A 14,791-nucleotide genomic window follows, 5' to 3' on the forward strand; every position below is an offset into this window, starting at 1 on the left:
GGACTTTCTAGAGACCCTCAATGACCAATCCTGGCATGAATTGCTAAGGATTCGATAAGTCCAAAATTGATCCCTTCAGAAGTTTTAATTGGGCAAATGCGTCCATAGTGACTAGGATGGATATCTCGTATCTGAAAATTAGCAGTTCGCCCAGTCAATCCTCCGGGGCCCAAATAACTCAAATTTCTCCAATATACTATTTGTGTCAATGGATTTGTTCGATCCAAAACTTGAGACAATGGGTGGAATCCGAAAAAGGATTCATAAGTGGTTGTTAATGGAGTCAAAATTACCAAATTCTGAGGAGTCAGTATCAATTTATGCCTAATTGCTCTTCATATAGTTCCTCTAACTACATTTTATAAATGAACTAGAGCCAATCCGAATTGATCTTGTAAGAGATCCGCTACAGAACGAATACGCTTATTTTTCAAATGATTCACATCGTCAAGTCTACCCATTCCAAATTTCATTCCAATCAAACGATCTGCAGCTGCCAATATATCTCGCGGTAACAAAAATATATTTTTCTTGGTAAAGTTTGAGATTTTTGTAACATTTTTTAATTTTTTTTCTTTTTTTGCATTTTGCTGATATCATGTATTGCTTGTTCATGTAACTTGAGGAATAAATTCATGAAACCTGAGGAGGGACTGTGAAGAGCTTCAATGAAGCTTAGTTAAAAGAGAGGTGAAAGAAAAAAAATCCCCTTATCATGAGCGATTTAGGAGAGTATTTAAGTAAAACACTTATGCACCCTATTAGTTGACTATGTGAATTGACATGATGGAATTATAAAATATATTAATGATAAGTAACAATCATATTAAAATTGTTTAATTTATCAGACTTTCTTGTGGGTGGGGCATTAAGATTGATAAAGTTTTGACAAGCGAAACTTGAGATATTTTTGTAAAATTTTCTTCATTTTTTTTATGCATTTTGTTGATATCAATGAAAAATAAAAAGATGGAGAGATAAGCCTAAGAGAAAGCCACGATTTCCTGGGAAAGCCACGATTTCCTGGGATACCTTCAGTACAACAAATCCTCAAACCAGTTAACAAAACCTAGGGATTTTAGATGAAGAACAACAAAGTTTGTTATTGAGAATTTGAAAGGATTAAGAGGTGTTCACGGATGTTGAGGAACTAATACTTGGAAGACAAACAAAAACCCATTGATTTAGCTTTAGATTTTTTTTTTAAATTTGAGAACACAAAATTCAAAAAATACCAAAATAATAAACAAAAAGAAAGTTAAATACCAAATTGAGAGTTAGTTTAATTCTAATTCAAACAAACAAAAAAAATACTGTTAGGTGGATGCATGAAACATGCGTTTTTACAAGGACGGGAGACAAACTTGGTTTTTAATATATTGAAACTGAGAGATCCTGCTATCAACCCGCAAATTCCATCTCCAGCAGTCGAGAAATGATGCAAGAAAAATCAAACTCATGCTGACATCGTCCCTTCCGAAGTATATATACACAATATATCACAAATACGAATTGAATAAATAAATATTATTCAATAATAATTAATAAACAAATAAATAAATAAATAAATCATGATCAAAATGTCCTCTAGTGTTGTATTTTACATTTAAATATCTATGCAAATATTTGCTGGATTACTGTCTCAGCATTTCCATTGTATTGTGCAAGAAGATGGATAGCATCAGCCCTTGGCAATGCAAGAAATTCCTGCAAAAATAATATGGGATATAGGATAAGTAAATCATTATGATTCTTTTAATTACTATCCGTCCTTGAAAAAATATGCAGAAGCTGATTGCATTACGAATATATGAAAGAAGCGGTTTAACCAGAGTGACATAATGTTTAAGGAAGAAAATTGATGAAGCTTTAAAGTTTTAACTTACCATTACTTTAAGTATTGCATTCTCATCGCAGATAACATCTCTTGATGATGCTTGATTTGGACTTCCACCGTCATCTGATAAACGGGTTGTTGATGAGATAGTAACTTGTGAAGACCCAAGGTTGCAGCTTTCAGTATTTGACTTTGAAGACGCCAAGGAAGTTAGAACAGGAGTACTATTTTCCTTCAAAGAATCAATTCTCAGGAGACTTTCAAATCGATCTTTACACATTTGAAGTTTGAACCATTCGGTATGTGTGTAAAGGGTTGCTTTCATTATCCTCACAAGCTGAGGCTCTTCAATCCCAAGCCTTTTCCCAAAAGCAACCTAACCAAGAGTATTTTTATGTGGAAAAAGGAAAATATTTGTATATATAATCAACCAACACTCCAGAGATAACAGGTTCATTAATAATAACCAATGGCTACTACAACTAGGGAAGACTATGCATAATTCAAAACTTAAGGTACCTGAAGTGAAGTTGCAAGAGCATGTAACGGCAAGCCTGTCACAAGTGCATCTTCATTTGGCCGAAGCAGTGACGACAAAGTCTCCTTCAAGGGCTTCAGCAAATTGGGGTCACTGGCAGCTAAGGGACCTAAATGGGAGCATGCAACCTTTAGAGCACCAGAGTGATCACCCAATCCAACCAGTTTCAGAAATTCAACCTAAAACAAACACAACAATCAAACCAACCATTCTATGCATCTTATTGACAATTGAGACAGAAATTCACGCTGAATGTTCACTTAATGAAGCCACTCCAGTGTAAAATCAAATGACCTGCTTCAGTTGGAATAACAAAACTGGATTTTGTGCAAAGAAGTTTGGGTCCAATGCATTAATTTCCTCCAGAACCTCAGCAGCCATTCCTCTGCTAGCTAGTTCTTTCATCCCCAGAACAATTTCATATTTCTCTTCCCCATTGATATTTTCCACTCCCTGATGAATAAACTCATGCTGTTATCCCTATCAATCTATCATACGAGAAGTATCATAAAAAAATGCAAAATATACCTGTTGTGCTTTTGATATTGTTGCGCTGGCAACTTGCATTGCAGTGCTAACCTCTTGCTTGCTGCATCGGTTAAAATGTATATCAGAAATATGATCTAGTTCATCATGTCTTCCCCTCCATCTCTTGCGTTTACTTCTTTCACAAGCTACGTGGCTTCTGTTTCTCAGGAGCCTCAAATTTTCAGACTGATGTGACCCACTGGTGCTACAATCTTCGAGGTTGTTCGCTGGGTCAGAAGCATACCTTAATTCAACATCAGTGCCACGCATACTACTCATATCTGTAGTAGCAGAAGTTTCACTATTTGACCACTTAGCACTGCTATAATCCACATCGAGGGAACTGTCTTGTGTTGAATAACACCCAGACTCCAATGGATTACCTTTCAAAGGTTCTGAAAGTGTTTGCACTCCTGAGGAAGAATATGTTGATCAGCACTTCCACACATAAAGATACATATAGTGAAAAGAAATTGATGTTAGAATCTCACTAGATGGGATGAGACTACCAGATTCCACAATTCCCCTGTAAATACAGTACTCACGAACAAGTTCATCAAGCATGGCAGCATCCAATCTCATTCTACATATTTCATTCTGCATACATTGTCATAACATTAACAATCAATTACCCCCCAAAAAAATTGGAGGTACATATTACAATGGGCCTTCAGAATTGAAGTTAAAAGCAACTTTAACAAAGCAACTTTAACTATTGGTTTATTTATTTATTTTCCAAATTTTATCCAATGAAGAAACATATAAATTATTTAACATTGGCTTTGATTTATTAAATAAAACAGTTATCATATTTGATTGAACTTTAAAAGTACAGAGACAATGCAAAATCCAACTTCAAAAAAATAAGAATTATGAGGGAGGGATTAGATTCGTAAATGTTTCAAAAACCTGAAATGCCTGAAACAAATCCCCCTTGGCAAATCTCAAGCTATCAATAGCCCCTTGTCTTGTAAGCTCTACAGCATGCGCAAGTGCTTGTATATCCACCTGGATTTCAAAATCAACACAGAAATATAGAAGGCATCCATGTGAACTGGCAGAACACATAATACAGAAAATTCATGCATCAACCCATTTGAAAATACAAGTCATTTTATCCTCAAGAAACAAGTAAAAACGCCCTAGATAAGAAAACTGCACCTCATCAAATGGTTGTGCCTCATACAAACTCTCTTGAGGTATTGCAGGAGGATCACGTTCCTCAAGTAGCAATCTCTCAGTAAGATCTGAAATAGGTGATAAAATTCCTTGTCGAAAGCAAAATCCTTTATGAATGCTGAAAATGTAGGAAACCATTGTAAACTTATCAAAATCAATATAAGCACACTATCTCACAGGAAGTATCCCATGAGATTATATCTATTGAGAGTTGCTGTGTACCTTATCAAATATCTCAAGGTCATTGAAAAGATCGGATTATATGCATGTAAATGGGCTCTTAAAACAGAAGACATTAATCCAGCAATCTCATACCTCCTCTTCTCAGCCCACTGTGCACATTATAACAATTTCTTGTAAGCACAATACTCCTTTTCTCAACAATCATAGTAAGATTTGCCATGGGAACAAATTCCAACTCACCTCATTTGCCACTGGGGAAGTCTGATCATCCTTGTCATATATAAAGGCAAGAAGAACATGCTTGAATTCCTCATATGCTTCCTTAAATACAGATGCAAAAATCTATCAGAACTCCCAAGTGAACAGAATATATTTCAATTGATCAATCGTCTTTTAGGCATGTTATACAGGCATTAAATTGATTCTATAAAAGTACTATAAGCAGCAGTCAGACCGCCAAATCCACCCCAAAAATGTCACCAAGTAACTGTACTTTAAGTTGAAAAACATTTCAGAGATTTGATTCTCCTTATCCTTGATTGTAAGTCAACTCTAAAACCCCAACAGCACTCCAAGTCTAAGATTGGATCGCCTTATCCAAATGACTAGCTTTTAAATTTATGCACGTTCTATATGGTCAATAACATTGACACATATCTGGGAAGTTCATTTTCCAGTTATAATGTCTAGTCTCTGAAGGTTTGAAAAAAATCAAACCTCCTCCAAATCTCAATTAAGAATTTCGTAGAACACGAGCATATAGGGTGACAGGAAGACAATTACCGCAGCTGCTAAAAGGTTCCCTTTTCATATTTTTAAAATTCCACTTCAAAATGGAATTCCCAACATCACACCAGCACGGTAGCTCCCTATACTCTATCTCCATTATTTACCAGAATCAAATAAAAGACCCACATCAGAAGAATAGCACAATCTTTTCAAACCAGATTAAGGATTAAGAAAATATACAAAGCACTTTAGCTGACAATAAGATGCCCTTCACTACAATGAAACTTTAAAGACCACACCTTGCATGTATCATACTATTCCTCTTAATTAATTCAAATAAAAACGGCGATGAATAAAAGAATAATACTAAATCAAGGTTCCTCAAATTTAAAGGAAAAAAAAAGAAAAAAAAAGTAGTATCTTAGGCGTCCAAATATTAAATTAAAAGGCAAAAAGAAAACGAAAAAAAAAACAAAGGAAGATGACATTACTGGATAGGCATTGAGAGCACAAGGAGCAAGAAACGTCCTTAAGTAATCAATTGCAGGGCCACGATCCTCCGTAGTTCCTTCCCTCAATAATTCAATAAATTTCTTCAAAAGAAAACAAAACTTCAATCAAAGATGTAAAATTTAAAACTCCAAAAACGAAGGAACTAATTACAGCTAAAGCACATTCTAATTAATAAAAAATAATAAGAGAGGAGTAGGAGATTAACCTGTTTCTGTAACCGAAAGAGAAGGCGATGATCTTCCAGGACAAAAGGAGCATGAGCTCGGAAGAGATCGATGGCGGCGTCAACGTCACCGGCCTCTAAAGAGCGTCTGATCTGGCGAATGATTAACCTGGAATGATAAGAAGAGGAAGAGAGGGAAGGGGAAGAGGAGAGAGAAGGCGAAGAGGGTGGGGAAGAGTCCTCGATCAAGTTTTCTGATTTGGCGAAATCGATGATGAGAGCGTCGAGTGCTTCCCAGTTGACAGGGGAAGAGTCCATGTGTGTTTGGTTAATTTTCTGGGGAAAAGTTTTTTGAGAGAGAATAGAAAAAGTGTAAAATGTTAAAATTGCTGATTCTGTTTGTTTTTTCAATCTTCTTGTGTGTGGATTTGGAAAAGGAAAAGAGCAAAATCCCCCAAGAAGCAATAATGGCGGCGGATCAGAGGTTGAAAAACTGGAATTTGGGGGTTATATAGGAGCCATGTGGCTGTTATTTTCTTTCTTTCTATTAGTTTTACTAGTGTTATCTCCGGTATTTGAAACTGCACGTCGCGTGGATATTATCTTTTATGAATCCCGGATTGTTTTTCCATTTTCCTTTCTTTATATTTTGAAATTAAAATTTTGATTAAAATGTGTTATAAGTTTATATACACTTAATAAATTTAGATTTTAGATTTTAGATTTTATACTTTTATTTTTAACAATATAATCTTTCTATTTTTAAAATTTTGAAACTTCAGTTTAATTGTTAACATTGTTAAATTTTTTATCAAATTTGTTAGTCAGAAATTTTGAAATAAAAAATAATACTCAGTTGTTAACCATGTAATTAAAAAATTATTTTATAATGGGATTGAATTTAACAAAATAATTTTAATAATGTTAAAAGTTAAATATAAATTTTAAAATCTTAAAAAAAGTAAAAAGAATAAATTTCTACTTAAAAGACTAAATGTCAAATTTATAAGAATATAAAAACTTATTGCATTTTTTAACCTAAAATTTTTCAACAAAGAAATTTTCACCATACATAAACTGATAGTTCGGAAAAATTAAGGGAAAATGTTGATTTAAAGTAAAAATTAAGGGGCAAAATTAGGGGAAAATGTTGATTTAAAATAAAAATTAAGGAATTGAGACTATTTTTGAGAAAAGTTAAGGATTTAGGCCAATTTTGCAAGACGTAGCTCTCACGTAAGTAAAAATGCATTATGTTGAACACATTTTCATTGAAATCACATTCAATAGGGCGTGTTTTTGCCTACATGACACCAGCGCTCTACAAAACATTTAGAAAAAAAAATATTAAGCTAGAATCATTAGATCTTATCGATTAGAAAATCTAGAAACTATTGAATCAATGATAAAATAAATAAGTAATTTAAAAAAAAAAGTTAAATAACCTAACGACTAACCCTCCCTCCATCCCTATATAAACCCTTTGCATTTCAATTCTTTCTCACTTAATTTCATCAAATCCAAATTCTAATTTTATTCTCAAAATCATCTTCCTCTCAATTTTCTATTTCAATCTAAATAAAATCTAAAATATATTTTCTTTTGTTACAAGATATTAGTAATTTCATGCCTTTGTTTAATTTTAATAATTTCAAATATCTCAAGTAACATAATGTAATTTTATCATCTCAAATATCTCAAGTAACAATAGGTTTAATAATAGGGCCAAATTATATTATACGATTTAACAATATTTTTATGTCAAATAAATTATTAATTTAATGGTATTTTAATAATGTTATAAAATTTTAATTTTTTTATTCATTAAATTAAATTTTTTATATTGCATAAATTAATTTGATAAACGTTACAGGTTTTAAAAATGTCAATGACACTAATTTACATGGATCATAAACACATATCCAATGTCTAATTACAGATGATATGAGAATATTATTATATTTTTTATTTTCTTAATAGCATTATTAAGTTTTTGAAATTTATTTAGTATTTTGATTGTGTTTTGTATTTATATAATTAGGACGAAGAACTAATTATTGAAACCTATACACACAATTTAAGTCTCAACTTGACCTGAATAATTGGGTCCATATCTTGAGTATTACATCTTGACACTTAACAAATTATCGAAATAGACATTTCCTACTCTGCGGACACCGCTATTTTATTTCTATACCTTTTGCTACAATATTTTCTGTCCAAACGTTTGCACGTTTAGCGGCGATCAGCAACCCATCTAAAGAATGCACAAGATTATCGACCTAAACATGCAAGAGGAGAACGATCCAACTACACTTCACTATACCATTAAAAAAAAGTAGTTCTATCTCTTATCTATAGTGGGAGCACATACGGACAATGTGCAATCAAAAGTGATAGGAGTTACATAAAAACTTTTTAGTTTTATGTGCAATTGTTTTTATTTATTTTTATTGTTTTTTTGTTGAATTTTTTTTTCTTCTGTGTGCATTGTGCTTGAACTGGCAGTACTGCAAGTGATTGGTTAACAGCATGTTAATAGGATTGGTTGCATAAAACTTGTAAATTTAACATGATAGTAAGATATTCTAGGTTGTTAAAATCTAGACTAGTTAGTTCATTCTATTACACTGTAAATAGGTAAAAATTGATAGAGTGTACCAAATGATGAATGAATACATCGGGAAACAGGTATGTTGTTTGAATTGTAGGAAGTTATAATTTTATAACTTCTATGATTGAATCTATGAATATTGAGGTGCCTAGGGATGACTTAATGCATTGTTTGGTAAAAAATAGTGCCAAAAAGCTAACCATATGCATTTATACCCTAGTACCGATATTTAAGCCTAATTCGCTTTTTGATGAGCCTTAGTATGAAACCTTGAGCTGAAAATAAAAGTTGTTTACCCTTTCTTGGTCCTTGAATTAATGCGCAAATTTAGACGTCGGCTCACAGATATTAAGGGCTAGGTAGATACATCAAAGAAGTTTCAAAAAAATGTAGAATGTAAAAGTAAAAAACGATATGATATAGTAATTATATGTTTCTTGCGGTTAAGTGCATAAATGAAAAATAGTCAGAGACCAAAAGTATTGTGAGGGGTAAAAGCAAAGCGAGAGATATAAAAGCATGGAATAGGTTTAAAAGCAGTGTAAGTGAAAAATAGTGAAATAAAGTGATCCCTTAAAGATCATTAATGCTTTGGAAGTTTTCATTCATGTTGCACAAAACTCACTAAGCTCACTATACTTACCAATATTATACTGTGTATACACATATGGAGAGAAAAGGAAGGTGAGAGAAGGGGATATAAGGAGGTAAGTCGAAAATTATACCAGGGATGCATAGGGAATAATATCATGTGCCAAACTACTTTTGTGCTTGAACCATTTTGTGTGCCTTGTTCTTGAATTCTGAGCCAACCTTCAGCCTTAGAACATTACAAGTCGAAAAGTCCTATGTCACTTAGCTGACTCTCTCTATGGATGAAAATCATGATAAGTACGTGAAAATGTAATTGCTTGCATTCTTCTAACATAAATGCCATAATTGTGTAGTTGTTCTGATGGAGTCATATGCTTAGTTATCTTTCTACTTATTTATATTGTAATTTAATGAACTCTCATTTTTTAAATTAAAAATTGTAAGTAGTTTACATATCATGTCGAAATTGCATGTTTAAAAAACCTTAATGTTATCCATGTTTTGAACTAAACAATTGTATGAAACGTGCTCAAGGTACGTCTTTTCTTTTTTTTTTCATGTGAGGGTCTTGTTTTCTTGAAGAGAAGCAATGAGTTAAGTATGGGGGAATTTGATCTGCCATAATTTGTTGTGACAAATTAAGCTCTTTTCGTCACTGAATGAGTTTTTATTCAATTAATTTGTTAGATTTTTAATTAGTTTCTCTATTTATTGCGATTATATTCAAATTTAATAAAATGAGCATTTTAGGGTGTTTTATGATTTGTTAGGCGAATCCGAGCCTAAGGGAAGACTAATGTGTTGACTGAGTGTGTAGGACATTGCTTTAGACCGATAAGTCAGCGGGTTGCCCAAGATGTCACAACACCTAACTTTGAAACTACCTAAGAGCATTAAGGCATCAATATCGCTATAGCCAAACCTCCGTGTTGCAGCATCCAACTTTGAAGCAAGAGTTATTATATTCGAATTTCAATGTTGCGACAACCACTTTGAAATGTCGTGACATCCAACTTCGCACCTACAAAGGGAAAACCCAACCTTTAATGTCACAACAACAATAATTCAGTGTCACAACAACAAACTTTGAACCAAATAGGGGAATTATTCGATGTTTAATGTCTGGACATCGACTATAGGGTATCGCGATAGTAGTTCGACAAGGCCCAGTTATCAGCCAAGGGTGTTTTTTTGTCTCCCACCCCAAAAATCTGGTTAGTAGAATCGAGTAATTAAGTTGTGAGCTCGAGAGAGATATCAGAATTAGGGTCGTAGTTATTAATTAAAGTAATAATAATAATATAATAGTAATAATAACCAAGTTAATGAATATATGTGTTAGTAGGGATTAAATTGAAAAAAAATTTGAATTAGAGGTCGAAAGTGAAAATAGGGGACTTTAATTGAAATGGGAGTTATTAGAAAAAGAGGAAGAATGGGAAAGGGCCATAGGGGAAATAAACCAAATTTTGAAAATTGGTTGGCTATATAAGAACACCCATCGTCCCTTCCTTCCACATTTCCATTCATTTGAAAAGTTTGTTAGACCCAAATTAGGAGTTTTCTCTTAAAATTCTCTCAACTATTTTGATTTTCTAAGCATCCAAACACATTTTTCTTCTCTAATTTCAAAAGAAACTCTCCTTTTCTCTTTCAACTTTCTATTATTTCTTAACACTTTTTTTCTCAAAATCGATCCAAATCTTATGGAGTTCTTCAAATCAAAGGCAATAATTTGATTTCTCATGGTTTAAAAAGATAATATGTATCAAGTTTTTATAGATCTAATTGATGGTCACTAAACTAACAATAAATACGACAACGACAAGCGCACCTATCAAAACAATAGTATAGCTATGGTGAGTAGAGAATATTGTATCCACGAGGACTAAAAGTATTCTTAATTTCAGTTTTTCTATTATTTAGCCAACAATTTGGAGTGATGTGTTTTAATCTAAATTTACTAAACTAATTTAACTAAGAACGCGACAAAGAATGATTCAAGGAAATAATCGAATATTAACCAATGAGATAGATAATACCCAAGAAAGATTCCACCTATTATTATGAATATCAATTAAACGATTTATTCACTTATGCCTTGATCCGTAGAAATCCCTAAATTATGTTAATATCTCTTTCGAGAGTAAGAACAACTAACGCTAGGTTGATTAAATGGAATTTCTTTCTAATTAAAACCCCTATCATCGCATTAACTCGATCTATACATTTCCCTATTAGATTTGACTCTAATCTAATAGGTTTATGTCGTCCTATTTCTAGGATTGCATGCAAATCCACTCAATTATGCTAGATCTACTCTTAAACAGGGAGTTTTCCTCCACTAAATTAAGCACATTAAATAAAAGGAACAAGCATACATAATTGAGAACAAGAATCAAGTATTTATCACATAAAAACAAATATTAAATAAAAAAGATTCATCATAGGTTTCATCCTCGCTAGGTATCTAGGGAACTAATTCATAATCATAAATAGAAACATCTTAAAGTTAGAATAACCACAAGATGTAAAAAACTCAATAAAAATTCGCAAGAAATTAAAAAGAGATCTTCGACCTTGATAGAGATCCGCTTCCGAGTTGATTCTGATGGTGTTCTTTTGAGCGTTTCCTTCGATCTTCTCTGATGCTTCCTTATGTCTTCTTCTAATTAGTATTTATGGACTTTAGAATGCTCAAAAAGCCTAAAAATTGTGTTTTTCCACGTATTTGGGAAGTAGGGTGCGAAATCGACACGAGCTGGCACATTGGCGTGTGTGTAACAGCTTGAATTTCAGTGGTGTCAGAACAGTGATTCAAAATAACTAAATTCGACATATGAGTTTAATAATTAATAAATTAACAAGTGAAAGTTAGGTGTGATTTTAGAAATATTTTTAAATTAGTGAATTTTGTGTTTTAAAGGAAAAATATTAGGTAATTAGGTCTAGAACGAGGTATCGAGACCTCGAATTTATAAACAGAGCCATAAATATTTTTAGAAGTATTTATGGAGTGTTAATAAGTTAGTATTAAAGTTTCCTTAGGAAATTTTAACATTTCAGTAGTCAATTGAATAAAAAGAACTAAATTGAATAAAATGTAAAACTGTGGGAAGTGATTAATGGCTTAAATAATAAATAAGAGGGACTTAAAGAGCAAATTAACCCAAAATAAAATGGGCTGGACGGTTAGGTAAGTGAATGACTGAGAAATAGTGTGAACTAAGGGCAAATTGGTAATTAAATTGAAATTCAATAGTTAAAAATTGGATTAAATAAGAATATCTAGAATTCTCTTTATTTTTCTTCATCCTCTCCAGCCAAAAACACCGTTGAAGGGTTTTCTTAAGCTGGTTTCTCATATTTTACTATATGTAAGCTCAATTTTTGATAATTTCTTGTAAATTTTATGATTTTTACACTTTTACAACTAGGTCCTATTATCTAATTCGTTAGTTTTTGATTTTATGAATGATTTAGAAAGCTGCCATGAATAAGTGGTGAACGTTTATGATGATTTAGCATGGAATTGGGGTTTCAATTTTATTACATGATGATTTTATGAAGAGATTTTAATAGGAATTGATTTTTGGGACCTAATTGTGAAAGTTGTTGTAATTAGGATTTTGTATTGCAATTTTGAATGTCAAAGGCTGTGAAGTAGTTTATAATGTCTAGATAAAGTGTTATTTGAGAGGAGCTAGTTTAATTGATGAATAAATTGAGCTGGGACCAAATTGTAAAAACTAAAAAATTTAGGGTAAAAGTGTAATTTTGAAATTTAAGGGCATAAAGTATGAAATAGAGAAAAATTCTAATGAATGCTAATAATTTAATGACCTTATAATTATAGATCAAGAACTTGAAGCGAATCTTGGAAAGGATAAATTGCCAGAATAGTCCTTAAATTTCTACAACTTTTGCAAATTACCCCAGGTAAGTTCATATGGCTAAATTAATATTTTGATATGAAAATTTCAAGAATGTTATAGTATATTATTGCCTATTAATGTCATTAAATTGTGATAATTGTGAAATAATATTTGAGTAAAAGTACAAATTAAATGGAACGACGGATTGAGTATTTTCGTTCTGTGGCTAAGATGAATTGACGGAAAAGACCATGGTTAAACTATGGCAACATGTGATATGTGATTTCCGTATAAGACCATACCTAGGATATGACATCTGTGTGATATGTGCTCCCATATAAGACCATAGCTGGGCTATGGCATCGGTGTGATGTGATTATGTGCTTCCGTATAAGACCATATCTGGGATATGACATCAGTGATATATGTGCTTTTGTGTAAGACAATATCTGGGATATGGCATCAGAGTGATATGTGATCCGTGTAAGACCATGTCTGGGCTATGGCTTCGGTGTGTGATACGTGACTATGTGCAAGACCATAATTTTACTATGGCATTGTGAAAACGAAGTACTCAATTCCGTAATCGATCCCCAATTTGATTAAGAAAGGTAAATGATACATGGTCCCAAGGGATTAAAATTGTTTAATAAGTGATACTGAATTAAATCAAGTGAACTTATCACTGATTTTGTGATTAACAGGAGAAATTAGTGAAATCGTATATTATATGATTGTTATAAGATGTTTGATAAGACTTATTTTTTATGCCTATGAGCTTACTAAGCTTCTATAAGCTTACTTGTGTATGTTTATCGTTCTTGTAGATTGACGTATATATATTCGGAGGATCAGATCTACATCGAGGATCACACTATCTAGATTTACTCTGGTAGATTTTGTTAAACAACTTTTTGATTTATATGGCATGTATAGAGGTTGAAATGATAATGAATTAGTTGGAATGATTAAATATGCAAATTAATTTGAATGTAACGGTTACGTTAGATAATGAAATATACATGTTTTGGCTTGAAATGGTTGATTGGTTGGACATTATTAGTATATAAATGTGTTTTTGTGCAGAAGGATAATATGAGGGTGAGAAAAGTGGTTTTAAATGGCCTATTTTCGTCCACACGGGCGTGTGTCTAAGTCGTGTGTGACACACGGGCTGCCATATAGGCATGTGTTAAGGCTGCGTGTCCCCTGTATCTTTAAATTAAGAAATAAAATGTCTAGGATTTGACACACGGCCTAGCACGTGGGCGTGTGGCTTGGCCGTGTGACACACACGTGCTCCAACATGGCCATGTGATACGGCCATGTGAAGTCTACACCTAAAATGGGAAATTTTAATTACCACACAGCCTAGCAACACGGGCGTGTGCTCAGGCCGTGTGACTTAAGTTTCTTCATAGATGCAAGTCAAAGAGGTACACACCCAGAGACACGACCATGTGGGCTACACGGCCATGCCACACGGGCGTGTCCCATTTCACACGGGTGTGTGACCCCTTATACATGAAAATTTTTCTAAGTTTCTAAAAAGTTTTTAAAATTCTCGGTTTAGTCCTGAACCATTTCCAATACATGTTTTGAGCCTCGAAGGCTCGTAATAGTAACACTATGTATGTTTTTGAAAAGTTTTAAATTTGAGTGGAAATTATTGTGTCAATTTTGAATGTTTACTTGAGAATAAGTTCGGTAATACTCGTACCCTATTTTGGCATTGAATATGGGTAAGGGGTGTTACATTAGTGGTATCAGAGCTTCGGTTTAGTCAATTCTCAGAATTTGTGTGATGTGTAAAGTGCTTAGAAATACATGCCATATAAATTTGTGATAGTGTGATGTGTACGATCTGATCTAATCATTGTTTTTATTATATATTATCTTCGACTTGTAAAGATGTCAGATAGACCTGAATGTACTGAATAGGAAGAAGTTAACAATAGAGTACAGACATCTAAACAAGGAACAAGTAGTAATGTTCCAATTTTTTTGATGCGAGAGCAAGAGCTTAAAAACATGATTT

General features: G+C 32.9%; 1 protein-coding gene across 3 annotated transcripts; it reads right to left on the bottom strand.

The window, feature by feature from the left end:
* Window positions 1-1,439: 1,439 nt before the first annotated feature.
* LOC107901419 (uncharacterized) lies at window positions 1,440-6,217 on the bottom strand. Of its 3 annotated transcripts, none has more exons than XM_016827434.2 (12): window positions 5,713-6,217; window positions 5,486-5,587; window positions 4,506-4,586; window positions 4,305-4,414; window positions 4,065-4,200; window positions 3,813-3,911; window positions 3,413-3,500; window positions 2,904-3,316; window positions 2,670-2,828; window positions 2,357-2,554; window positions 1,887-2,213; window positions 1,440-1,707 (listed from the first exon to the last, which is right to left on the bottom strand). In XM_016827434.2, exons 1-12 carry the CDS (start codon window positions 5,986-5,988, stop codon window positions 1,615-1,617), a joined length of 2,082 nt encoding a protein of 693 aa, XP_016682923.1. In that variant the 5' UTR covers window positions 5,989-6,217; the 3' UTR covers window positions 1,440-1,614. The 3 variants fall into 3 exon arrangements, with proteins under 3 accessions (XP_016682923.1, XP_016682915.1, XP_016682930.1); XM_016827426.2 differs by having other exon boundaries at window positions 3,395-3,500; window positions 5,713-6,216; XM_016827441.2 differs by lacking the exon at window positions 1,440-1,707 and having other exon boundaries at window positions 1,887-2,196; window positions 3,395-3,500.
* Window positions 6,218-14,791: the final 8,574 nt, after the last annotated feature.

The sequence above is a fragment of the Gossypium hirsutum genome, chromosome A11 (assembly GCF_007990345.1).
Source record: "Gossypium hirsutum isolate 1008001.06 chromosome A11, Gossypium_hirsutum_v2.1, whole genome shotgun sequence".
Lineage (NCBI taxonomy): Eukaryota > Viridiplantae > Streptophyta > Magnoliopsida > Malvales > Malvaceae > Gossypium > Gossypium hirsutum.